This window comes from Phlebotomus papatasi, chromosome 2 (assembly GCF_024763615.1).
Source record: "Phlebotomus papatasi isolate M1 chromosome 2, Ppap_2.1, whole genome shotgun sequence".
NCBI classification, from domain to species: domain Eukaryota; kingdom Metazoa; phylum Arthropoda; class Insecta; order Diptera; family Psychodidae; genus Phlebotomus; species Phlebotomus papatasi.
The window spans coordinates 89,288,630-89,315,414 of NC_077223.1; the positions used below are offsets into that span (position 1 = coordinate 89,288,630).

General features: G+C 33.0%; 3 protein-coding genes across 3 annotated transcripts in view; 1 reads left to right on the plus strand and 2 right to left on the minus strand.

The window, feature by feature from the left end:
• LOC129804969 (translin) overlaps nt 1-26,785 on the minus strand; it is a 239,470-nt gene that overhangs the window by 163,005 nt on the left and 49,680 nt on the right. The window lies entirely within an intron of this gene.
• On the plus strand, nt 4,358-15,652 carry LOC129804971 (5-formyltetrahydrofolate cyclo-ligase). Its single transcript, XM_055852768.1, has 5 exons — nt 4,358-4,571; nt 9,374-9,507; nt 9,572-9,685; nt 14,876-15,017; nt 15,104-15,652. Exons 2-5 carry the CDS (start codon nt 9,400-9,402, stop codon nt 15,328-15,330), a joined length of 591 nt encoding a protein of 196 aa, XP_055708743.1. The 5' UTR covers nt 4,358-4,571; nt 9,374-9,399; the 3' UTR covers nt 15,331-15,652.
• LOC129804967 (zinc finger protein 184-like) lies at nt 15,350-26,727 on the minus strand. The gene is made up of 4 exons (XM_055852759.1): nt 26,396-26,727; nt 25,393-26,118; nt 16,717-20,650; nt 15,350-16,483 (listed from the first exon to the last, which is right to left on the minus strand). Exons 1-3 carry the CDS (start codon nt 26,564-26,566, stop codon nt 19,049-19,051), a joined length of 2,499 nt encoding a protein of 832 aa, XP_055708734.1. The 5' UTR covers nt 26,567-26,727; the 3' UTR covers nt 15,350-16,483; nt 16,717-19,048.

A 26,785-nucleotide genomic window follows, 5' to 3' on the forward strand; every position in this document is an offset into this window, starting at 1 on the left:
CTAGGCTCCCATTTTTTCAGGAAATGTGAGGTGTTGGGCAAGCTATGACAATATATGGCCATGGGTTAGATTTATTTAGTAAAACAGGATAAAATCGACTTTTATTAAGCTGAAACATTACGAAGCTGAAAAGGTTTCCCGTATATCAAAACAAGGGTTTTATATTATACACTCAATATGGGTTGAATCAAGCCTTAGTCATCCTAACACTCGCTGGGGTTGAATTGAACCTCATGAGTATTGGAATAAGCCTCGAGCGTAATACCAAGCCTCATCTGAGAGTTGGTTGATTCGAGTGTTGGATTTTAGTTGTACCAACACTCATTTCGTGTCCTGCTAAACTCAACCTACTCTCAGGGTATGGGGGAAATTCGAACACCTGCACCACACGAAAAATTCTTAGTGACTCAAAATGGATTTGCACCCGGGACACTTGCATTATCGAGCGAGTACTCTACTTTTAATAATGGAAACCGGTGAGCGTCGGGGAAGAAGGAACAGCTTAGAAAATTTTAGATTTTTCTAAGCTGTTCCTTCTTTCCCGACGCTCACCGGTTTCCATTATTAGCATATCAACTCGTTGGATATTATTTTGAACTCTACTTTTAAATCCATTGATTGCCTCAAAAATGTCATATAAAACATCACTTATGATACCAAATACATCGCAAAGACACAAGATAATATCAAATCATATTTTGGCCTAATACATTCTGTTCAATAATAATAATAACCTTTCGAAGAGAGAAAGTCACTTCAAAACTAAGTCAAGCCTAATCAAAAATCAAAAGTCTAAAGTGTAAGTTAATGTACACGTTTGCTGCAAAATTGATTTTTTTTTTTGTTTAGTTTTCGGGAATTTCAGGATAGCAAAACGTTTGAATTGTGATTATTATGAAAAAACCGACTTAGATAATAAAATATATGGGTACCGGAGTTCGTCGGGGGAATTTGAAGTTACTCTAGGAAAACATCGACTCTTTTCAGAGCTTTCGGCTTGGTCTCCAAGCCTTCGACTCGACCACTGATGAAGGCTTAGAGACCGAGCAGAAAGCTCTGAAAAGAGTCGATGTTTTCCTAGAGTAACTCCAAATTCCCCCGACGAACTCCGGTTTTAATTGTGGTTTCATTAAAAACAAATGTTCTTTTCATGAACTTGCTCACTTTTCTGCAAATTGACGGTTTAAGCTTTCGAACTTCCACAGGGTTTTTAGGTAAATTCTTTCTGATAGACCTTCGGATAAAGAAAAAAAACTCAATGGGAGAGAGCTCTCAAATAGGAAGGATTATTTACTGAACGAGATTAGGGGAAGTGCTTATAATTTTGGACAGTCTGCTTATAAGCATCGAAGTTCCAAGTTTGAAGTGCGATATTTTCAATACTAATTGACATTTCTTGTTACTCTCTTTTCAGAAGGGTTGTTTAGAAACTTAGCAAGCTATTTATCAACTTATTTTTACTAAAATTAGTCCTAATACGTTTAAAAATGAATTGATATGTAGAGGTGACTTTGGCTCTTATTTTGGACAACTTGTTTATTAATTTGTCCAACTTGGCTGTAAATTTGGACAGCTAATCCGCCTCAATAGGATGCCCATTGTTCTTCATTTGATGAACCAATCTTACCAAGTCCTCTTCCTGTTCATGTAAGGGAAACGTAGAATGTCACAGAAGCCCGGAAACTTTCCATATCATTCATTAAAGTGAGTTGACTTCGATACTCCAAGTACGTGCAGATTCGCTCATTCCCTGACCTTTCCGGGAGCCTTTCAAGGCATTTCTCGCTACATCTCTTTCGTAGAGATGATGCTCCTTTGTTTCTCCAGGCATTTGTCCAACCTAGTCATCACAAAAGCTAAAATTTCACGAAATTTCGTGAGAAAAACACCTGTCCAAAATAAGAATCATCACCTCACTGGTGAATGTCTTAAAAAATTTCCCATTTTTCACACGAAAAATATAATTCACAAGGCAAATCTCACTTCAGGTCAAATGTACAAATCATCAGTAACGTGAATCAACACAATATTCAATGAATATTCAATAATATCACTCAAAAACAGCGAACAAACTTTGTTAGTACTTCACCAAAACTAAATAAGACTGAAGTGAACACGAAGTTCTGTCATATTTCTCGTAAGCAATTGCTCACACTGAATTTTCAACAAAACAATTTCAACTAAAATCATATTCAAAATTTAACGTATTTAGTGTCAAAATCTTCCAAAAAGAACAAATATTTAGATAGAATTCATTTTTCATCAAATATTGGAATAAAAATCCATAATTTTAATCAATTTATTTTTAGTGTCCAATTTTACCCTCAAAGTGTCCAAATTTAGAAACTGTCCAAAATTATGAGCACTTACCCTATAATGTCCAATTTCGCATTATTAAATGAAATAAAAAAAAAATGAGTAAAAACCGTAACTCACTTTCACATTCAGTAATAACCTTTCCAATTCGAGTGTTTTTTTTTTCGGTTGAGGTTTATACTGTACTAATTCGATGGTATATCTGGGAGAATTTATCTAAAAACCCGTTAGAAGTTCGAAAATTTAAAACGACTGTTTTTGATGATTGAAGTGTTAAGAATACCGAAAATTCGAAATTAATGAACAACTAGTGCTAAAACGGTTAATATATGAACTTTCTCTTTAACACTTCGTAGAACCCTAACTAAAAGTGTCACGGAAGGACCAAGTGGCAGCCGCTGCCACTTATCGAATTTTACATAATATTTTGATATTTTTAATTACATTTTAACATTCGGAGCTTTAGTCAGTTCTTTTCTGGTGTCTGAACCAGAAATTTCATTTCTTTGGGTACTGTATCTAAAGATTTTTAACCATTCGATGTTTTCATCTTTATCAGAATCATGGAGTCAGGGAAAGTGGTGTGCCTTTTAATACGGCAGCCTTTGAATTTTTAATTTTTCTCTTATTTTTCAAAGGAGAATTCTACTTTATGAACAATAGTTAATACTATTAACTATTTTCTATTAACTTCGCTTAACAAAATGGATTTTTAGCTTTGGGAAATAAGAGAAAAATTGAAGCATTCTGATTTTGACGCATTTAAAGGTATGTCACTTTTCCCTTTATTTCATCTCTATAATTATCAAAAACACTTTCAAACTGTTCTTTTAGGGCCTTTATACACTAACAATCAAGAAAATTACATCTGCAGAACGTCAAACTCCCATATAAAATGCAAATGGCAGCAACTGCCACTTGGTCCTTCCGAGTGCAGTTTTTTGTTTTTGCAATATATTTACATTAATATTTAATTTTTATTAAAAATTTTATAACGAAAAAATAGCTAGATAAATTCTGCACACATTCAATCAGGCGTCCAGCCGAAATAATATATTCTTCACTATAAAAAACTAAATTGAAAACTAAATTGGCAGCGGCTGCCACTAGGGTCCTTCCAAGTGTTAATACTTCCGGTCGATTTTCGAATAGTTTAACTTAATTTTTCGGCTATATGGATCTCTCTGAACTTTGAATCCGAGAGTTGTACAAATTAAAATCAAGAAGAAAAAGAAGAACTTAACTTTGAAATCGCTTCGTCTCTTCGAAAAGTTATTACGGAACACAGAACTCTTGTGAAATAACCTAAAATTTCCTGAGAATTGATCCCATCAACCAACTCAAATCGTGAAGCTCAACACTTCGTGTAATACTACTAGTTACTAGGATCTTTACTAAAACAATTTAATTCCAAATAATCTTCCAAAGTACATGTTGTTACATGCTTACCATTCAAATTGAAAATGCAAATGGAACATGAAAATCAAATTTTTCTACTTGAAATTGTAACAAGTAATATCAATATCTTTTACATAATAATTGTAAGACAACATCTTCTTTGTTCCTTTTTGTTGGTATTTTCGCCAAAGAGACAATGAATTCAAGAAAGGTTGTAATTAAGTATATTTGGCAAGGAGGAATAATATTGATTCACTGGAGTGTCCTACATTTATTCACCTCTTCGTTTATATTCTATCTTTGGTCGAAATCAATGGAATTTATCATGATTGAAGTGATTTCGGAGCTTCTAGCGAATTTCATTGGCTGATCAATTCGTGGAAAAATCCCTTCTGACATCCATAAATTATTCATCATTCAGAGAAAATAGCCACAAGATGAATGATGTCCATCTAATGTACAAGCGAGCATGGAATTACATGGAATAAAAATGTGAGTAGGTAGAATTTGGCGCGCAATTAGTTAATTGAGACAAATTGAATTTCTATTAAATCACCTCGAAAAAGTCTCCAAAAAGGCGGTTGTTGTACTGGGAAAATGCTCGTTTGACTATTTTTCTCTTTCTTTCGCGCTTTGCGGAGTGTGTAAGATCGTCTTCTGTCAAAAATACGACTTTGGTGCAGTATTTTTGTCTCTCAATAAGACGGTTTCTATACAATTTGATTTAAAAAAGTTACTGAAATCTCTATAACAGTGTATTGTACTGAAACCCTTTTGCCTCCGCGATTCCTAAATTCAACTCTGGAATTGCTGTTCTGATAAAATAGTTGAGAACTCTCAAAAAATATCCCTTTCCGGTGAGTTGACTCAAGTAGAACATAAATTCTCGAGAAGTTATTAAAAAACCTCTCTGTCGAATACATTTGAATGTACAATATGATAAGAAGTCTCTTGAACTGAGAACTTCATTCATTACAAATTGTTCCAGCCATAGAAGCTCAAAAGTTTCTTCATTTCGAGCATTGTTTTGAGAAAAGAAAATTCTGGAGTATTTTGCGAATCCAAATTATTGTAGAATGAATTTTGCAAGCAATAAACTCCATATGTTCACCACTTTTCTCAGAAATTGAGAAAGTTGGAGGAAAAAAGTAAAATTGGTTGGTCACGTTTGTTAACTGCGTTTTAAAAGATCGTCGTATAATGTTCTCCAACTCTTATGACTATTGCAGAATTTAAAATTCTTTAATATTAATACAGAAAATTTTTATAGATAAAATTATTTATATCTAGGATTTCGTTTGTATTAAACAGCATAAATTTTCACGTGTATCAGAAATTAGTGCTACCTGCATATTGTGTATTCCCTAAAAAATGGTATATGTATTTTGATGTAAATTCCACTTTCATGTCATCACTGAAAGAAATCGGAAAAAGTTAAAATAATATTCCGGAAATGTTTATTTTACCCTGCAGTATTGATCCAATTGGTGTAAATATTATGCTTATTAGGTGTATTTGGGGTTAAAATTAACCTTTTTCATAATAATTTTACCCTTAAAAAGGTGTAAAATTAACATTAAAAAATGTTGATATATTTTTACACCTAAAAGTGTTAAATTTATGAGAAAAAAAAGTCAATCGCACCTCCGTTTTTTTTTATCAGTGATGGTACTGTCCCGCACTAACAGATTACTTTTTAGTCTTTCGGACAGGGGATAAATGGGTCTACCGTTTATGGTTCACTATATGGCGACTAGAGTGACTGATCATCGCTATCTGTCAGTTGATCAGAGTGACTAATCGACGCCGATCAGCCGGTCAGAACGACTGATCGGCGCTGATCAGCCGATTAAAGTGACTGATCGGCACCAATCAGGCAATCTGCCACTCACAGTTCTCTCACTAACTCAGGGGTGTGCAAGAACCATTTGAAACCGAATAAACATCAAAATAAGTTTGTTCAGGTAGCATTTTGATCATTGACGTACAAGTTTCATTTGACGTTTGTTCGGTTTCAAACGGTTCTTGCACACATCTTTTTGACACAAGAACAGGTGATTCAATAAGTCCATAGAATAACCAAGAAAAAAAATTGGTAAAAGTCGTTCTTATGCCAATAAAAACCGATATAGCGTTTTGAATGATTATCCAACTGTTTTATCCGCTTCAAAAAGAACTCTTACGAAAACGTTCTCAAATAGGCCATTTCACATATTAATTCGTCATTTGAGTAAAATCGCTAGTCGATGGGGCATCACTTTGGGTGAAACTTCCTTGAGTCCTATTGCAAATATGGTGACTGAAGGAAGAGTTCAAATCAAATTTCGTGCAATTTAGATTCGTTTTTAATTTTTCGGTTTTATCGCACGACGAGCTTTTTCGTACCTAAAATATTATGCGATATTTTTGTGATCTTAACTAACTCCCTTAATTTCACTTTGAAGTTGTTCAACACAATATCATTGATTTTTTTCCATTTTCTGACATTATGACATCTTTTTATCGTTCAGATCATTTAACACCATTTTTATTTGTGCTGCCATACTGGAAATCCGAAATTCGAATCTGAATCATCCTAATTAACGATTACGAGTGCAGAAAAACACCCATACGAGTCTATTATATATGACTGTGAGAAATTGGCTTCAATTTTGAAGCTCACTCGAGAGGGGTAGGACAGTTATGAATCCGATTTTGGGACAAAATGATGCTACGATGTTTGTCCGTTTGTTCGTCCAGTTGTCGCCAGTTGTATAGGTCAAACAGTTAGAGGTATAACCTTGGGACCTTCGAGGGACCCCCCAGAAGTCACCCCAAGGACCATTAACATGCCCCTCATATTCTCCCACCCGTCCCCTCCCCTCCCCTACCCCACCAAAATCTTGCTTTTTGTGGGATTACTCCAAAACGGTTCGTGCGTTTTTTTCCATTAGTGAAGAACACCATACGCTCTGGTGGAAAGCTTCAGAACTACTTTTTTAAAACTGATTTTTTGAGTAAATACTAAAGAGATTGTCAATTTTGTAATTCATTCTTCATCAAGAGCTCGTTAAAGCATTAATTGAAGTAATTGTAAAAAAAGATCTGCGATTATCTATTAAATTTCATTATCATTTGTTTTCAAAAGCTGTGTACAGAAAAGCCTAATTAATTTTCTCGTGAATAAAGAATTTATATCAGGAAAACGGATCCTTTTTCGCGGAATAAAGATTAATTCTCAGTCTTTACATTTAAGTATCTATGTTGGTTATTCTCTGGGTAGTATTACAGGATTCTTTACATATCACAGAATAATTCTATTCATTTATTATTTAATATTCATTTTTGAATATGTTTTAGATATTACCCAGGCGGACATTTCGTCCTTATATGAAAATACTGTCAAAGCACTCATAATAACGATTTTTCAAGGTCAAAGGTTAAAAGAGCTCTAGAGAGCATATTTCTCAATCGAATGGTGTCATGTTTGGGGTCATTAGAAAGGTCTTGGAATTTCTGATAAAACTGAACTGATTCCAATCGGTTCTGAACAGGTAATGAACCGGTTCATAACCGATATGTAATTTTTATGCGAAATTAAATTCTTAAGCTAGTTTGAGCGATCTTTTTTGACTAATTCAATCTGTTCGATAAATCGTTTGAAAACTGGTAAACGGTAAATTATGCGAAAGGATCATATAAGTACTTTTGAGGTACAGCTTCTAAGTCATGATTTCGGGTTTGCTTTTTCTACTAATATTACATTAAATTTTATAAAGCTCATGAGAACTTATTCAGACTATTTCTCAGATGCCCTTACATGAAATTTGTAAAATTTACAGCTGAATGACAGTTTGACCCATACATATACATATAAATTCAAAAAAATATATGAATTCCTATACCTTTCCTTCAAATTGCTAGAAATTTATCATAAAATAAACATATAAAATCTAAAATTTATTTTAAGGCACTCAGTAGGGTAAATTAAGATAATTCAAAACCTGCTCTAAATGGAAATTTTTCGCTACTCCAAATGGAAACGTCACTGTTTACATAATAAATACAGTACTAAATTACTATATTTATATATTTTCTATACCACAGTTTCATTATTTAGTTAATTTTGCTCCAAATAAAGCGAAAATCCACTCATGTTCATAAATTTTTATTTGTTAATTTCTCAGAAAAATTAAATGTGTATCTTTTCATCATCGAATTTTTCATCGATCGACCATGTTTTTCCAATGAAAAACACAATAAGGTGACTGTTGTTTATTCGTTTTGTTCAACTTTTATGTCATATTTCTGGCTAATTTTAGTTAAATTAAGTGTTAATCTTTATTGTTAATGGCACGTGAAGTTTTCTAATGAAATAATTACCTATTTCATCAACAAAAAGGTTTTTTTTATAAGTGTGAAGTGTTTTCTTATTGTTTTAGATGGGAAAGAAAAAAAGACCAGGAATAAGAACAAATCCTGCACTCAAGAGCAACTCAATAAAGTTTTGGAAGCCTTTCGTCGTGGTTTCACTTATACACTCCAATTAGAAACTTTCCCTTGTCTCCATTTGGATTAATTTGTTTCCAACAGAAGCATTTTACACTCGCGTATTTTTCTTGTATTTAAGAAGTTTTCAAATTATATCTAAAGAATTTTCACTAAACAGTAACATTTTAGAAGAGTCAAGGAGCAAATTTATGTAATTTTTTTCAGAAAACATATGAACTTAATCACTGAGAGAAATCCGAAAAAGTTAAAATAACATTCCGGGAATGTTAATTTTACCCTGCAATAAAGATCCAAAATCGGTGTAAATATTACCCTTTTTTTGTATTAGGGGTTAAAGTTACCCTTTTTCATTTTAATTTTGCCCTTAAGAAGGTGTAAAATTAACAATAAAAAATGTTGATATATTTTTACACCTAAAAAGTGTTAAAGTTATGAGGAAATAAAGTTAATCGCACCCTCTTTTTTTCTCAGTGATGTGTTGAATCTTCTGTCAAAGTTAAAGGGTCTGGAAATGGTTTTGAATTAGGACATTTACCCTAGGTAAAATGGTAGAAAATTTCTAACGATTAAAGTAAGATTCGAACCTAGGACACATGCATCATACAACGAACGCTCTTTTACTTAACACATTGCATGCCTTGCTTTCCCCTATCGCGTATTCCAAAATGAGTCACAGGAATCTGACCTACTATAAACTAAAAGAAAGCTTATCAAATGCTTTTTAAATATGCTGTAAATGCATTAACAGGTTCAACTTGTTTTGGTTTCCGTTTCAATGCAAAATCCATCTTTAAAATTGTTATTACTCTCGTATAACACTCTCCCTAGTTCATGTCTCAGAATTATGTCTCATTTGCACATTTCATTAGGGAATCGCTATCTCAAATACAACTTCAAAATATACCCACAATTGTGCACAAGATTAATTAAAGACTTTTGGGAATTTCTTGTGACCGAAAATCTTACCCAAAGTGCACATTATCGTCATTTGGGAAACACTATTTGCAATAATAATAAGAAGAAAAAAAAGACAGAAACATGAATTGCACAAACTCAAGTGTAAACATGACCCAAGGTTGGGAAATCATTCATTTTGGTGATAACAGAGATTTTGGATGACACTATGAAATGAGAAATTATGCCACACTCACCATCGGTTTGTCTTCAGTCTCATTCCAACAGTGTGCCAGCAACATGATCCGAAATCCCGCTAAAGCCGCTCTGCGTCTTCGTATTAAGGCCCGTCTCGAGGCTATGACTCCTGAAGGCAGGGATTCACAGTCTAAAGCAATCACTGCAAAGGTATACAAATTATTTCCTTCAACAAAATCCCAAAACCACTTGATAAATGCCAAAATCTCTGTAGGTTTTGGCTTTACCTGAATTCAAAGCGGCTCAGAGGATCAGCATTTATCTCTCAACGGATGCAGAGGTCAACACCGTGGAGATTCTCAAGGAAATGTTCCAGCAAAAGAAGGAGGTAATGGATTGTTCTGAAAATTGAGAAAAATTGCTAGTGCGGTAGTGCAATGGAATCTTTTTCTGTGATGAAAGAATTCCATAATGAAAGTTTCTCTGTAAGTTATGTAACGGAAAGTTTTGTAAATTAATTTTTGTGAGTCAAAGTGCGATGAAACTCTTGTGAATAACAGCTAAATAATCGATATTACTCTACACATTTGCGGTGAAATGAAGAAATTTTGCAGTAAATGTGCAAAACTATCAAAGTGCGTAATCAATGAATCGTCTAGTTTTAATAGAGTTAGATTCTGAGGTCAAATTCATAAGAATAACCAGGCAATATTGGTTATTGTTTATTCAATTAACCGATTTGATGACTATTATCAGAAATTTAGCGGAGAATAATACCAATTCATCTCATACAACACACCATTTTTTTTTCATCCGAGACACTTTTTTCTTTTGGAAACAGAGTAAAAATTGGTTAATATATCAAGGTAAGCTCGTGGAATTTAACCTTTCTGCTTATTGTGGATTACAATAAGCAGAAGGGATCACAATGTCATAATTTATCAAAACTTGCTTCGTTATAAATTATATTCTTTGAAACGTAATTTTTTCGTAGAATATACGCCATATACGCTTTTATTAAGCTTGCTAAACGTTCCCATTGAAAAACGTACTATGAAAATTTAGTGCAAAAAGTAATTTAAAGAACTGTGCACGAAAAACTGTCAACTAAAATTTTCTCCACACACGATATAGGGGGAAGTGGGGCACCTTTGAAAGTGGAGCACCTTTAAAATTGAGATTTTTGACCTATTTTTAAATAAAATTGAGCCTTATCGTGATATAATTTAGCTTCTCAATTTGTGTGGCTAAATTATATCACGATAAGGCTCAATTTTTCTTAAAAATAGGTGAAAAATCCCAATTTCAAAAGTGCCCCACTTCCCCCTAACAGATTTTATTTTATTTTTTTGACAAAATAAGAAAAATCGTGCAATAAAATGCAAGCAAGAACGAAATTTTGTTTTGGAATGAAAAAAAAACTAAATAAAAATCTAGTTATTTTAAGATTATTTTTTACGGTTATAGTGTATATCTCCGCTTATCTTTTCAGTATTTTAGTGATTGAATGTCTTATATGTATACTTACTTAAACGACAGATGTTAAGTTTTCTCCAAAAATATCGTATAAAACCTATAAAACCGATGTAATCGCTACACCACTATTTTTACTGCTCGAACAGTGTGAGATATCAACTTCCGGTCTTCAGTGACCCCCAATAAAAACATTAAGTATCTCCAGACGTTTTTTTAATCCCTTTCCCCTCACTCTCCCCTCCATCTCCTCCAAAACCATGTTTTTTTTCAAAATTTACCCAAGGCTTTTTCAATGATTTTCGAAAATGTTTTAGAGGTAGTCCAGACAAACGTTTCGTGCAAACATACATATGACCGACAAATTCGCCATTTTGAATTTATTGGAGGTCAAGCTTAATCACATTGGAGGGCTCATTTTACTGCTCGAACTCAAAGATAGAACAGTTATATAATCCACTTTTTTTCAACTTGTAACACGGCTACAGGTTAAACAGTAAGAGATATCGACTTCCGGTCTTCGACGACTCCCCCATATAAGCCAATATTATCTAGAACAGTCTTTTTTTATTTTTCCCCAACCCCCCACCAAAACCATGTTTTTTGGTTTACTTATATAACTGCTCCTATGATTTCTCTAATTTTCGAATATGTTTTAGTAGAGGTAGTCGAGACAAATATTTCGTTCTTGAACACCTATGTTCGAAAACCATTTCTATATCCGCTTTGGAGAGCTTATTTTTCAACCGATTTACTGAACTTTGGATATTTTATAATCTTGAAATTTCTAACGTACATGTATCGGACTTGCTCAGTAGTGAATCGGTAATATATCCGTAAATGATTTACCTTTCACGGATTTACTTTTTATTTGTTCGTGTTCGTAGGCTTGTTAACCCATTCAGTCAATGTACCAGAAATACTTGAGATAGAATGTTCATATTTTGGGATTAGTTTCCTACAGGTTAATAGATGATTTTTTTTTGAAAAGATATAATTTTTATCCATTATGGGAGCGCAGGGGCACTCAATGGGTCAAGTGGTAGAGCACTCGCTCTATGATGCAAGTGTCCCGGGTTCGAATCCCCTTTAGGTCACCAGGAATTTTTCTGGCGTTAAAGGTGTTCGAATTGCATCCAGTGAGCTTCACTGCACTTGATTCCACGGACATGGGACTGACAACCTCATCCCGTACAAAAAATAATAATAATGCATGTCTAGAAATCCCCTTGTGGGAAGGCCTTGTTCCTTCATGGAATGTTGTGCCAGCATTATTATTATTATTATTATTATTATTATTATTATTATTATTATTATTATTATTATGGGAGCGCAGGGAGCCCCTGTCAAACACACGTCTTAACGGTCACTGAATTTAAATTCTGTTCATTAACTCATTACAAACGCTATAGATTTAGATAGAGTAACTATCCAAGAAAACACATTGGCAACCAGAATTCAAATCAGGAAAGAGGATGAAGGTCAATTTTAACAAATTCGACGGGATGTCGCATTTTCCGTCCGCCATTTTGAGCAAAATTTTTGCATGACTTCACGTAAAGCGAGAAAAGAACAACAAAATATATTCCCATCTCTGTCGGGCTATTTTTTCCAAGTAATTGAAGGACTAAAGTAACTAAAAATCTATTACCGACAGAAATTCGAATATTAATTGTCTTGTAATAAATCATCTAAAATCACTCAATTTGCGTATGATGTATAATACCATGATAAGGAATGGGTTAATCTTGCTAAAATATTCTAAAACCTACTTTTCGCAGTTTCTGATTTAGAAATGATTTTTTTTTTTAATTTACCAATCAATTTAATCGGTAGTAAAACGGTGTGTACAATGTACCCAAAAAGCATGCGAAAAGATAATACGGATAGCTCTTTCTCGTGAGTTCGAGAACTCCGCAAAGCTGGGACGCTTTGCCATCTCTTTTTTAACCGATTTTCTTAAATTTGGATTTTTTGGACATTTTGGTCAAGTATCATCCATGAATTGCCAACGCAATGATCTGCCAGTGGAATGCTATGGTACAGCTCTTACCATGTGGATTCCATTGGTATTCCATGCGAAAACACCGGCTGGTTTTCCGATATCACCCATGGAGTGCCAGTGGAGTACCAGTGGAAATTACATTACGAAAACATTCAAAAAATTGCGGCACCAAACCAATTTTTGCACCAATTTTTTTGAAAAGAAAATGATATATTAGAAAAATTTACCGATTATAAGTACCTTGAGAAAAAAGCAAAGAGCAATTGACCGGTCCATTGCTCTTTGCTTTTTGTTCAAGGTATTTATATTTGGCCAATTTTACTAAAATATCATTTTCTTTTTAAAGAATATTGTCTCAGAGAACTAAAAACACATAGGGTGGAATCACCAGTTCTCGCCAGTGCCCCACTTCTCGCCACTTACATTGAAATCGCTATTTTTCGCAATTTATGAAATAAATGAGTCGCAATCTTTTTGTATTGTTTCTGCTTCTACGCATAGAATCGAAAAATAATAATTATTCGTTTTGGATTCACGATTTTGATCACTTTTTAGAGCAATATTTTAAGCAAGTGCATCAAATCCAACATCTCTTACCAAATGTACTAAGTGTCGTCAAATTTTCATCAGGCCAAAAATACCTATTTGGGTAAATAATTTGTCTATTGAATATTTAATTGCACTTGTGGAATACATAAAATTTGTATTTAGTCAATTAATATATTTAATTTTTTATTATTTTTGTATAAAAATGAGGCATGGCGAGAAGTGGTAATATTCTGGAATTGATTTTACCACCTGTCGCCATATCTTTTCAATAGGCGACGCTAACTTCACTTCGTACATTCTCAGTTGTCAAATCTGCATTGTTTACTTTCTGCAAAAGCCCCATAATTTGATTTCTCAAATAAAAGTGAAGAAAAATCATTTAAAGAGAGTAATAATAAAGTGATCACAAGGAAAGAGAAATGGTGAATGTATTCTTTTCATAGCATTGCCTAAAATAACCGAGTGTGGTTCTTTTCAAGTGGGTGGCGAGAAGTGGTTACAAATTTTACAAAACTGGCGAAAAGTGGTAAAAAGTGGCGACGAAATGGTTATTTTTGCATTATTAATAAAAATCAGTTTTTTAAGTAGTCCAGCGTTATGTTCTAGGATTATTGTTTACACGTATCTAGAGCCAATACATCTAAGTAACTTTGTGTCAAATTTAACTTATCTTGTAACAAGGATTCAAAAGTTATGATTAAATTAATTTAATTTTTTCCTAAACATGGCGATAGCCGGTTATTCCACCCTAAAATTGATTCAAAAATTGGTTTGGTGCCGCAATTTTTTGAATATTTTTTCCACATGTAAAAAAGCAATGACCATGCAGAAAAGCCCAGTATGTTCGCTGTGATTTCGTCCAAACATTTTTTTTTTTTATCTGATTATTTCATCTGTCAGATTTTGTCGATTTAATGTAAAAAAAAAATATTTTTTGTACTCAGGTGCTGATATGATTACTTATACGCGACCGGTGTAAAAGAAAATTCTTACAAAATTCAATTATTCTTTGATATTGTTGTAGTTCGTCACATGGACAAACTGTCCGCTGCGGTCAAAAAATGTGTTCTAAAACAAATAAATTGAATTATCTCGGCTAATTAATAGATCTATTAATCTAACTTGATCCATTAATTAATAGATCAAGATTTGGTACAAAATTATAGGGGAGATTCTGGTCCATATTCCACTATCATCTACCTGTTAGTTCATTTACATTCTGTCCTAGATGATTTAATTAAAAAAAAAAAAAAGTTTGCAATTTTTCAGAAATTTGATTCCAAATTGGTGTAAGTATAATGTCTCTCATCTTACGCTCCAAATCGAATTTGCATGCAATCCGAGTTTCCTCTAATTGTATGTGAGTTAAGAATCTCACCTACAATAAGCTGATCTAGGCTAATCACTAGTTTTTGTTTTTTTGTGAGGACTGCCTTTGATAAAGTAAAATATGTCACATATTGCACTGGTCATTATCACTTTGAAGAACTTAATATCACTTTTTAGTGGATATCACTTTAAACAAACTTTAAATGAAAACTGTTTCTTTAGGTCTATGTGCCAACTTACCATAAAAACGTGATGGAGATGGTAAAACTGAAGGACTTTGCTGACTATGAGAGTCTTCCGATGACCAGCTGGAAAATCAAGCAGCCCAAGTGGTCAGATAACCGCGAGTCTGCACTTGATTCAGGTTAGTTCAGCAGCCGAGACTTTTGGACATCTTGTAGTCGAGACACCGCAGAGACTAACATTTTATTATCTTTAAAAATCTCCAAGGTGGCTTGGAACTTATTCTGATGCCCGGAGTTGCCTTTACAGAATCCTGTGGCCGCTGTGGCCATGGCATGGGGTACTATGATAAATTCTTGGCACGACTTATTGAAAAATCTGGCCGGGACAACGTCAAATTGATCGCAGTTGCATTCAAGGAACAACTGGTACCAGACGATGAACTTCCCATGGACGCAACAGACGTCCGTCTGGATGCTGTGATTACAGCGTGATTCTCCCTTCATTCAAAAGTGGATTCTAGGGCTTCTTTATTCATCTATCTTCTTCACAATAAAATCTAGACACACATTAGGAAAGATAGTTGGATTATTTTCAAATGATGCTCAAACTACAGCTAATCCTGTGATGATACATCCCATCACGAGTTAATAATTATGTTAGTAATAAAAAATATATAAGAAAAAAGTGGTAATTTTTTGGATATTTTGATTGGAAAGAAAGTTCTGAAACAATTACAATAAGTTTGAATTTTTTTTATGTTTTTTTTTTTTAACTTTTTTGCATATCTTAATAAAAAAAATGAACTACAAAAAATATTCAGAACTCTCATTCACATTTATATTTATGGTTTTGAGAACGATTCTTGCTTTCTTTTATTTGATATTTTTTCGAAATTCTTTCTAATTTCGAAAATTAATTTTTTTCGTTCATTTAAGATGTTTCTCAAATTCTTCGAGACATATTCCATTTAATCTGGCTTTTACTATTTTTTCCCGAAATCTCTTCAAATTTTTGATAAATTTCATTTTCAACGATGACTTGGCTTTCCCAAAATCATTTTCAAATTTTGAATAATCCTTGTTTTCAAAAATATTTTCAAATATCTTTGTTTTTCTGATTGAAAAAAATTAAGATTTCGGAACTTATTTTAAATCTTCATCAAAATTGTTCTCAAAAATCGTCTTTGAGAAATTATTTTCAGCTTCTCCGAAATCCTGTTCATATTATTTCGAAAATTATTTTTCTCAAAAAACTTTAAAATTTTTGAGAAAATAGTTTGTTTTCTTCAAATCCATTAAACAGTTTTTCTTGAAAATCTTTCTCAATTTTTTGAGACAATAATTTTAGATTTCTCGAAATTCTTTTCGATTTTCGATTTTTTTTCCAATTTTCGAAAAATATTTTGCTCAAAAGCCCTTCTCAAATTTTTAACACGATGTTTTCAGCTTTTTCAAAATCCTTTTCTAAATTTTGAAATAAAATTCTCTGGAAAAATATTTTCCAAATTTATCAGAAGATTTTTTCAATTTTCAGCTTTTTTCAAAAGCCTTTCAGAATATTGAAAAATACTTGTCTCAAAAGCTTTCCAAAATTTTAGAAAGATATTTTCAGCCTTTTCAAAATCCTTTTTAAATTTTGGAAAAGCTTTTCTCAAAAATCTCTTTCAATTCTAAAGATATTTTCAACCTGTTCAAAACTCTTTCAGAATATTGAAAAATATTTTCTGAAACAGATTTTTCAAATTTTTGGGAAGATATTTTCAGCTTTCTCAAAATTCTTTTTAAATTTTGAAAAACACATTTCCCAAAAAACTTTTTTCTCAAATTTTTGGAAAGATATTCTCAGATTTTCAAAATCCTTTCAGAATTTTGAAAAACCTTTTCTCAAAAATCTCTTTAAATTTTAAAGATATTTTCAGCCTTTTCAAACTCCTTTCAGAGCTTTGAAAAATATTTTCTGAAACACATTTTTCAAATTTTTGGAAAGATATTTTCAGCTTTCTCAAAATTCTTTATAAATTTTGAAAAATACATTTCTCAAAAACCTTTTTTTCAAATTTTTGGAAATATATTCTCAGATTTTTCAAAATCTTTTGAATTTTGAGAAATATTGTTCTCAAAAACTTTTTTTCAAATTCTTGAGAAGATGTTTTCAGTTCTTCAAAATCCTTTTAGAATTTTTTAAAACATTTTCTCAAAAACTTTTTTTTTGAAATTTTTGAGAAAATATTTACAGATTTTCCAAAATTTCTAGTTTGAAAAATATTTTCTCAATTTTTTTTTCGAATTTTCAGAAAGATATTTTCTTCTTTTGCAAAATCCGTTCTGAATTTTGAAAACACTTTTTTCAAAAATCTTTTCAATTTTGGAGAAGATATTTTCAGATTTTTCAAAATCCTTTTAAAATTTCGAAACTGAAAAACCTTTTCCAAACTTTTGAAAGGATATTTTCAACTTTTTCAAGATCTCTTTTAAATTTTGAAAAATATTTTTCCCAAAAACCTTTTAAAAAATTGAGAAAATATTTTCAGATTTTTCAAAATCCCTTTTAAATTCTTAAAAATACTTTTCTCACGAATTTTTTTTCAAGTTTTCGAGAAAATATCTTCATATTTTTCAAAATCCCTTTAGAATTTTGTAAAATATTTTCTGAAAATTTTTTTTTGAATATTTTTCTAGTTTGAAAAATATTCTCTCATTTTTTTTTTCAAATTTTCAGAAAAATATTTTCATCTTTTGTAAAATCCGTTCTAAATTTTGAAAAACACTTTTCTCTAAAAACCTTTTTAATTTTTGAGAAGATTATTTTCAGTTTTTTTTTCAAAATCTTTATAAAATTTCGAAAAATACTTTTCTGAAAAACTTTCCAAATTTTTGATAGGATATTTTCAAATTTATCAAGATCATTTTTAAATTTTGAAAAATACTTTTCCCAAAAACCTTTTAAAAAATTGAGAAAATATTTTGATTTTCAAAATCCCTTTTAAACTTTTAAAAATACTTTTCTCACGAAATATTTTCAAGTTTTTGAGAAAATATTTTCAAAATCCTTTTAGAATTGTGTAAAATATTTTCTCAAAAACTTTTTTTTTGAAATTTTTGAGAAAATATTCTTAGATTTCCCAAAATCTCTAAAATTTGAAAAATATTTTCTCAATTTTTTTTGCAAATTTTCAGAAAGATATTTTCAACTTTTTCAATATCCATTCTAAATTTTGAAAAACACTTTTTTCTAAAAAAAAAAAACTTTAATTTTTGAGAAGATTATTTTCAGTTTTTTTTTCAAATCTTTTTAAAATTTCGAAAAATACCTTTCCGAAAAACTTTTTCCAAATTTTTGATAGCATATTTTCAACTTTGTCAAGATCCCTTTTAAATTCTGAAAAAATACTTTTCCCAAAAACCTTTTAAAAAATTGAGAAAATATTTTCAGATTTTTCAAAATCCTTACCGAATTTTGAAAAATACTTTTCTCACGAAGTTTTTTTTCAATTTTTTGAAAAAATATTTTCTTGTTTTTCAAAATCCTTTCCGAATGTTGAAAAATAGTTTTCTCAAAACCCTTTCCAAATTTTCAAAAAAAAAGTAATTCGAAATCCTTTTCAAATTTTGAAAAAAAAAAATTTCTCAAAAACCTTTTTAAAGTTTTTGAGAAGATATTTTCGACTTTCTCAAAATCCTGTAAAAATTTTGAAAAATATTTCTCTGAATTCGTTTTTGCAAATTTTTGGATATTCGGTTTTTTTTTCAAAATCCTGTCTAAATTTTTGTAAACTATCTTACTAAAAAACTTTTTCAAATTTTTGAAAACGCAATTAAGCTTTTTTCAAAATCCTTTTGATCTGTCAAAAAAGTGTTTTAGCAATCTTTTTTATGTAAAATTATTTCAATTTTAATTATTCAAACTTTTTGAAAAGAAAACCTTTTCAGCATTTTCGAAACTCTTCGAACTTGAGAGGACTTTTTCAAAAACCTTTTTTTTAAATAATATTTGAAAGAATTTTTTGTACAATCTCCAAATTCTTTCAAATCCCAAGATAATTTTATAATTTTTCAAAAACCTTTTTTAGATTTTTGATTTTTTTTAAAATATTTTTTAATGTTTCAAAAATCAATTTTTGAAACCTTATTCTGAAATTTCTGAAAAATCTTTTCAGAAATTAAAAACATTTAAAAAAAAATATGAATATTTAAGGATAAAATTGTAACTTTACTTTCCCGAATTATTTCCAGCTGTCGATGTTGAAGGTCCTCCGGATTCCCCTTTCTTCATCATTAGCACTTTTTTAACTTTCAGTATTTGATTTCCAATTTTAATTTCTGTTGTTTTCTCTTTCGGTACTTCTTCTGGAGATTCCTTCTTCTGAGGCCTCCTTTCTGCAGGTTTCTCCTTGGGCTTCTCTGCTGCCCTCGCAGACATCGGACTCTTCTTCTCTGGCTTCCCTGGAGAAGTTTTCTTCGTCTGATTTCCTCCTCCAAATGCTGGTTTTTCCTTTGAGTTATCCCTCTTGGTCACTGTGACTCCCTTTGGCAGACCCTTGAGGGTATCCTGGACACTAGTAGACTGTGACTTTTTTCCAGCCTCTCTCAGCATATTGGAAATCTTCTCTTGCGTTGAATTTGCCTGGGATGCCTTCGGAGAAGTCTTTGAAGGAGCTGCCCTTGGACTCTTCTTTTTGGTATTCTTGGGCAATTCGTCATCCTCTTCTGGTTCATCCTCTGTCTTGTAATTTTCATCATCTGGCGAAAAGTCCTCCATATTTTCGTCCTTCATAAATTCCTCATCTTCATCCTCCAACTTTGTCTGCGAGAGAGTTGCGTAATTCTTGACTTTAGCCGGACGAGCTGATCTACGAATATCGGCCTTTTCCTGTTCAGCAGCCGCCTTCTCCTGGGACGCTTTGGCTTCTTGAGCCCTCTTCTGAGGTCCCTTCCCATACGTACACTTAATCATTGTTGGCGACTGCTTGACAACTCTCTCAACTTTCTCCTCCTTCACAACTGTCTCAAAGTCCTCAATGTTATCCTCTGGAATGACATATTCCTCAACAATTTCCTCATTTGCAAATTCTTCAGTCTCCTCCTGCTTCGTTGATGGTCCGTACTTTTGTTGATCCTCAAAATGTTGCTGATTCGTGTGAACATCGAGTTTTTCTTCTGTCGTAAAGATCAAATCACAGAATTCACACGCAAATTGATCCCCTTCTGTATGACTCTTAATGTGCTCCGTCACCTCATCCAGATCCCCAAATTGCTCCTTGCACAGCGGACAGACCAAACTCTGCGTTGCATGAACAGCCGAATGATAAATCAATTCATCTCGCGTATTGAAAGTCGCTCCACAGTCGAAGCAATTGTACGTGGCAACGCTGTTCATGTGGGATCTCATGTGTCTGGTCAGATGATGACTCAGCACATAGGATTTCGGGCAGATCTTGCAGGGGAATGGACGATGGCCAGCATGAGCTGTTAGATGCCGAGCCAATTTGCTGGGAGTACTGAAGCTCTTGTCACAGTACTCACAGGGATGTGGCTGATCCTTGGCATGGACCACTTCATGCCGTTCCAGACCTTGCTTGAAGGCAAAACTCTTGTCGCATTCCTTGCAGTGGAATGGACGGTTCTTCCGATGCTTCTCACTGTGCTTCTCCAGTTCGGCCACAGACAAGAAAGGACGTTCGCAGTAGCCACAGAGATACTTGGGCGTATCCGTATGGATCTTCTCATGGCGATGTAGAAGAGTTGAACGGGAAAAGCTTCGTCGGCAGACGATGCATTCATATGGCCTTTCTCCGGTGTGAGTCAACATGTGCTGCAAAAAATATTAAAGTTAGGGTAAGTGTGCCAAATTCCGGCCAGCTTGCAATTTCAGCCACATTTTTTGTTCGTCGAATTTTCAGTTTTTGCATACTCTACAGATTATACTAGGGTAAATGTCCTAATTCAAAACCATTTCCAGACGCTTTAACTTTGACAGAAGATTCAACACATTAAGTTCATATTTTTTCTAAAGAGAATTACATAAATTTGCTCCTTGACTCTTCTAGAATGTTATTGTTTAGTGAAAATTCTTTAGATATAATTTGAAAACTTCTTAAATACAAGAAAAATACGCGAGTGTAAAATGCTTCTATTGGAAACATATTAATCCAAATGGAGACAAGGGAAAGTTTCTAATTGGAGACAAACAGTGTAAGTGAAATCACGACGAAAGGCTTCCAAAACTTTGTTGAGTTGCTCCTGAGTGCAGGATTTGTTCTTATTCCTGGTCTTTTCTTCTTTCCCATCTAAAACAATAAGAAAATCTCTCCAAAAAAATCATATTTCCGGGGTTTCCTATTGAAGCATTTGCAGACACTTCAGAAAAACCCTTTTTATTCACAAAATAGGTAATTATTTCATTTGAAAACTTCACGTAACGTTGACAATAAAGATTAGTACTTAATTTAACTAAAATTAGCCAGAAATATGACATAAATGTTAAACAAAATGAATAAACGACAGTTACTTTATTGTGTTTTTCATTGGAATACAAGGTCGATCGATAAAAAATTCGATGGTGAAGATACACTTTTAATTTTCCTGAGAAATTAACAAATTAAAATTTGTGAATATGAATGGATTTTCGCTTTATTTGGAGCAAAATTAACTAAATAATGAAACTGTGGTATAGAAAACATATAAATATAATTATTTAGTACTGTATTTATCATGAAAACAGTGACGTTTCCATTTGGAGTAGCGAAAAATTTCCATTTAGAGCAGGTTTTGAATTAGCTTAATTTACCCTAGCACGTCTCTTTCCAAGAAAAACGAACTATTGATGGGAAATTTAAGGATTTTTTGTCATGTAAAAAATGTAAAAGGAGTTAAAGTTACGAGGAAAAAAAGTTAATCGCACCCCCTTTTTTTCTCAGTGTGATGAGATTGTAAAAATTTTATTATACGTATATCTTCATCTAAAAAGTAAATAATATTGTAAATCAAAATAACTTGCAGGAAAAAAATTATCTAACTTTTTTCTGCTACTCTTTATGCTGTGAGCATTTAGCCACAACATTGTCAGTTGAGAATTTCACAATAAGCATTATCTGTTACACTGATTTCTTTATTATGTTTAAAAGCTTTGAATTATTCAAAAGCAAAGGTCAACCATCTTAGAGGGCTCAATCTAAGATTTGGTCGAATTTGGATTGTTTTGAAAGGTTGTAAAATTCCAAAGTCGATTGCATCGATCACAATCGGTGATGGATTGGTAAAGTAACGGTAATAGCTCTCTTTTAAAAATACTGTTTTTCGCACTTTTTCAGTCTTTTGACCCATATAAAATTCAAACGGTAAGAGATATCGCCTTATGATCTTCGATGACCTTTCTAAAATGACAATCTCGAAACATTTGCATAAAAGAATATAGGGGAAAGGGGGGCACCTTTGAAATTGGGATTTTTCCCCTATTTTTAAATAAAATTTAGCTTTATCGTGATATAGCTACACAAACAGATTAAGAAGTTATATTACATTCTGATATGGCTCAGTTTCCATTTCAGTAAATTGTAAGGTAAAGTGTCGTCGCTCGACCGGTTCCTCGTCTCGGCCGGCAGAATTATTTATTCAATTTATTTATGTTTGCTGTAATATTTAGCGTATGATTTCACATTATTAGGACAATTATTACATAAATAATACGAATCAGTGACAATTTCATAGAAATTAACCATCAAACCGATCAAACATTCAAAAATTGACCCACCGGTCGAATCGAAGAACTCGGTCGAGTGAGGGTACTTTACCTTATCAGAAATCTCTTTAGAACAAATTTTTGTCACTATGCGATATTTACATGAGGGCTAATCATTTATTGTTTATTCAAGAAGCATATTTTCCCCAAATTTTGCAATGAAAAGTAGACATTTGCAATTTCTGTCCCTGAATCGGTCATTAGCTAAAGGTAAAGGTTGTGAAACTTCTCTAACTCGGGACAATTTCGGATAAGTTTGGGTAATCGCTGGTACGATCGCTAGAGCGAATAACATTTAAGTGTTGTTGGAAAAGAGAAAAACAAAAATTTAAGAAGTGCTGAAGGAAGTTTTGCTCGTTACTGGTACTTTACAGATTCCCTATCGATTGAAACCGAAAAGTCGCATGTAAAATTTCAAGAGCTTTCCAAAAAAAATCAAAGTTTAAACAATTTCTTTGAAAATTGAGCGTTGTGGAGTCGTTGATCTTTGACATTCGATAATTCAAAATGGCGAATTTTCCAGTGATAGGTGTCTATGTCTATTAGATGAAATTCACCTGACGTACTTCAATATATTCGAAAATAAATTAAATAGCTTAGAGGTAGTTTTGATATACACCAAAAATAGTGATTTTGTAGTAGTGATTCCAACAACTGTTAACCGATTTCGAAAAACCGGTTAACCGCCCTATTTTGGAGACGGTTTTAAAACCGTCTCTTAACAAAAATTTTAAAATTTCCCGATAAGTTTATTTCTTGAAAATCAAGATACACTGCAATATATTTCCTTGACTTTAGAAGGGAATCTAAAGTGCAAAAGTGTTATCTGTAGTGTGGTAGTATGTTAATAATATATGAAGGATAGTAGTAATGGGATTCCTGTACCCTTCTTCCACTCTTGAAAAGAATTATTTGCTTAATTATTTCAGGACTTCTTCACTTGAAAATATTTTATCTTTTAATTAAACCATAATTAAATATTTACAAGACTAAAAAATCAATTGTACATTGAGAAAAAAATTGTAAATGATTTAGTACAATCTTGTAAAATATTGTTTTGTGTAGAAAAGTAACAAGATGTTTACCTCTTTTATTTCTTTTTTTTTCCAAATTCCTATGGAATTTTGTCTATGAAATTATTTGTGAATTTTGTATAAATTATATTCATGATTTCAATGATATAAATACCAAAAATTATGCATCGACATGTTTTTTTGTAGAGAATGATCTAAAGAATTGACTTTAGAAACCATTCTCAATCGAAAAATCTGGATTTTTGTTGAAAAAAAAAATTATAATTTTGACAATACTTTTACAAGATTTAAAAAAAAAATTATAGCGAATAGGGTAAATGTGCCAAATTTCGGCATAGTTGCATGCGAGCGTCAAAGTTTAAAGTTTGAAATGTAATATTTTAAATACAAATTGATTTTTTTTATTCTTTCTTCTGAAAGAGTGTTGCTTGGAACCTTGTAAAGAGTTTACCGTCTTTATTTACTCTAAAATCATTCTTAATACATTTTAAAATGAATAAAAATGTAGACATAGCTTTGGTGCCCTATTTCGGCCACCATCATTCTCATAGTTACTTGCCCTTCGGGAATTCTTCTAATACCTTTTTCAGATCATCTCGTTTTGCATTATATAATCTCTAGAGTACCTTAAATCTAAAAGTTCATAGAAATTCGAGGAACAAAAAAGTGGCTGAAATTGCAAGCTGGCCGGAATTTGGCACACTAACCCTATAGGTAGAGAAAAATTTTCGTAACTATCCTTCCAACATTATTTTTTTTTATATTTTTGTGATTATTATTTTTCTTCCACGATTCAAATTATATAAACTTAAGTTTAACAAGATTAACCTAGTAAGAAGATTTTAAAAATAAAGAGAACTCTTTCGGTTTGTTCGTTAAAATATTCTTTATAAGTCTTTTTTTTACATTTTCAAAAATCTAGAATAAAGTTTTTAAGTATTTCCTCATTAAATATTGTCAAAAATGACAACGTTTATAACTAATTTATTTTAAGAAAAATAAATTGTATAAAAATATAGTTATTTTTACGGAAATCTACTTTGCATTAGCTTTTCCACGGAACAATATTATTGGAAAAACTCCCAGTAGTTTTCCTGCACTCTGTAATTTTTAGAACTATTTTAAATACAAAATAAAGCAATAAAATAAATAAGTTCCAAACTAACTGAGAAAAAGAATATATTTATTTGTTATCAAAGTTAAAGTTCTGAAAAATTGCTTAAAATTCTATAATCTAATCCGTCTAATCCTAAATTTGAAACCGGTTAATCGGTTTCGAAGCCATCCAAAACCGGTTAACCGTCTGTCTTAAAAACCCGGTTATTTGGAATCACTATTTTGTAATAAAACTTATCAGTGGATGTTTTTTAAGGGGGGTCATCGAAGACCGGACGTCAATAAGTTGAACGGTAAAACTTTAATAAGTTGAAAAAATTCTGATTAGTAATTTACTGCTTTCTCTTTGAGTTCGAGCAAAGAAAGTGATGACAAAAATTATTATCCGAAACCCTATTCATCAATTTAGAGTAAATTCCTGGTTAGCCGGGTAGTTAAAAAATGCATATTTACGACAAAACAATGAATAGAAACATTACTCAAAATTGGATTTGCGTTTTAGAATTAATCAAATGAATTTAGTTATGCAAAATAATTAAATAAATAATGTTTTATCACCCCAAAGTAACCATTGAAAAGCACAAAAATAAAGTTTTTTTATTTTAAATTAGAGGAGGCTGAGAACGCTTTAAGGCGGTTTTGAATGAAAATCTCTTTGGCACTTACCTTTCCCAAGTCGTACTTGCTGAAGAATCTCTTCTCGCAGACGGCGCATTCGTAGCCTCGCTCCCTGGTGTGGTTCTTCACGTGGATGTCCAGCAACTGACGCAGCGGGAAGGAGCGCTCGCAGTGAGGACACGGAAAGACGTGAGTCTCCACTGGAGGAGCATACTTGATGGGATCTGGCTCATTGTAAGCCTCCACATTGTCCAGAACTTCCGTAATGATCTCCACAGTTCCTGACTCGTTGGTCTTGATGATTGGCTCACTGAGCACTGGAACGCCCCTCATGGGTGGTTTATTGAGAACCCTGGGGCTCTTGTTGAGGATCTTCATGGGCGGCGGAGTGTCAGACTCCACGCTCTTGGTCACAGTCACGGTCTTTCCCATACTGGTGACCTCAAAAACCTCCTGCTTGGGCTTCTTGAGGGGCTGACTGGCCTGAACAGCTGGAGGAGCCCGGGGACGCTTGAAAGCCTGCGAAGTTGTTGGGGAAGAACTGGTAGATGGGGAAGAAGTTGAGGGAGAGGGGGATGGCTGTTTTCCGATCGTTTTGTGAAATTCAGCCGGAAGAAGAGGAAGTTCCAGGCGATCAGGCAAATCACCGGTCAAATGGAATTGCCTCAAATGAGTGTCGGATTTCTTGCAGATCTGCTTGAAGCGATACCAATGCTCCATGAAGACCCGACAGGCTTCACAGATCCACGAAGGCATCCCATCGTTCACGAACACCTGGAAGTGACAAGAAGATTTTCCTTTAGTGGAGGTTCATCCGGACTCACAACCTCAGGAATTTTGGCGGGATTTACCGCTGACCTTCACAAATTCCCCGGCAAACCCTTTCCACCCTCCGGCAGCACAGAAATCCCTCCCCTGAGCCTCCGACATCCCACAAAACCCAACCTTCGAGACATTTGCCCAAAAAATTCCAAACAAAATCTCCATAAATCCTGAGGTTTTCGTGCCTTGGGGACAAAAATTATTGTATCGATGACATTTACCAACTCACCTCGATAGCAACACACGCCATAATTTGCAAAGGAAGCGGCACGGAGCGATTCAATCGATTTTCAATCGAATAGATGTTCGTGAGGGGCTCATTGCGATTGAGGCAGAAGCGACAGATCCGCATATTCTTCAGCTCCACCTTCAAATCCTTCACCGTGGGCTTCTCTTCCATCTTCTTTAGCACAATTTTCACCTATTTCTTTTAGTCTCTTTGAAAGCCGAAGCACTTTTCACCAGACGCGATCCAGAAAAATTTTCCTAGTCCAAGCACCGCTTGCTTTGTTTCCACGGCGAAGTTCCACAAAAAATCGACGATGAGTCGATTGAATTTCGAAAGTGGTCATTCCAGCGCCTCTAGTGGGATTGTCCAAGAAACTTGTGCGAAATATAT

Excerpts from the sequence above, each read along its gene's own strand:
- LOC129804967 (XM_055852759.1), bottom strand. The coding sequence starts at position 26,566 with ATGGAAGAGAAGCCCACGGTGAAGGATTTGAAGGTGGAGCTGAAGAAT. Across the intron at positions 26,119-26,395 it reads TGGCGTGTGTTGCTATCGAG|GTGTTCGTGAACGATGGGAT; the intron begins GTGAGTTGGTAA and ends TGTCACTTCCAG. Across the intron at positions 20,651-25,392 it reads GCAAGTACGACTTGGGAAAG|CACATGTTGACTCACACCGG; the intron begins GTAAGTGCCAAA and ends TATTTTTTGCAG.
- LOC129804971 (XM_055852768.1), top strand. The coding sequence starts at position 9,400 with ATGATCCGAAATCCCGCTAAAGCCGCTCTGCGTCTTCGTATTAAGGCC. Across the intron at positions 9,508-9,571 it reads CTAAAGCAATCACTGCAAAG|GTTTTGGCTTTACCTGAATT; the intron begins GTATACAAATTA and ends AAATCTCTGTAG. Across the intron at positions 15,018-15,103 it reads CGAGTCTGCACTTGATTCAG|GTGGCTTGGAACTTATTCTG; the intron begins GTTAGTTCAGCA and ends AAAATCTCCAAG.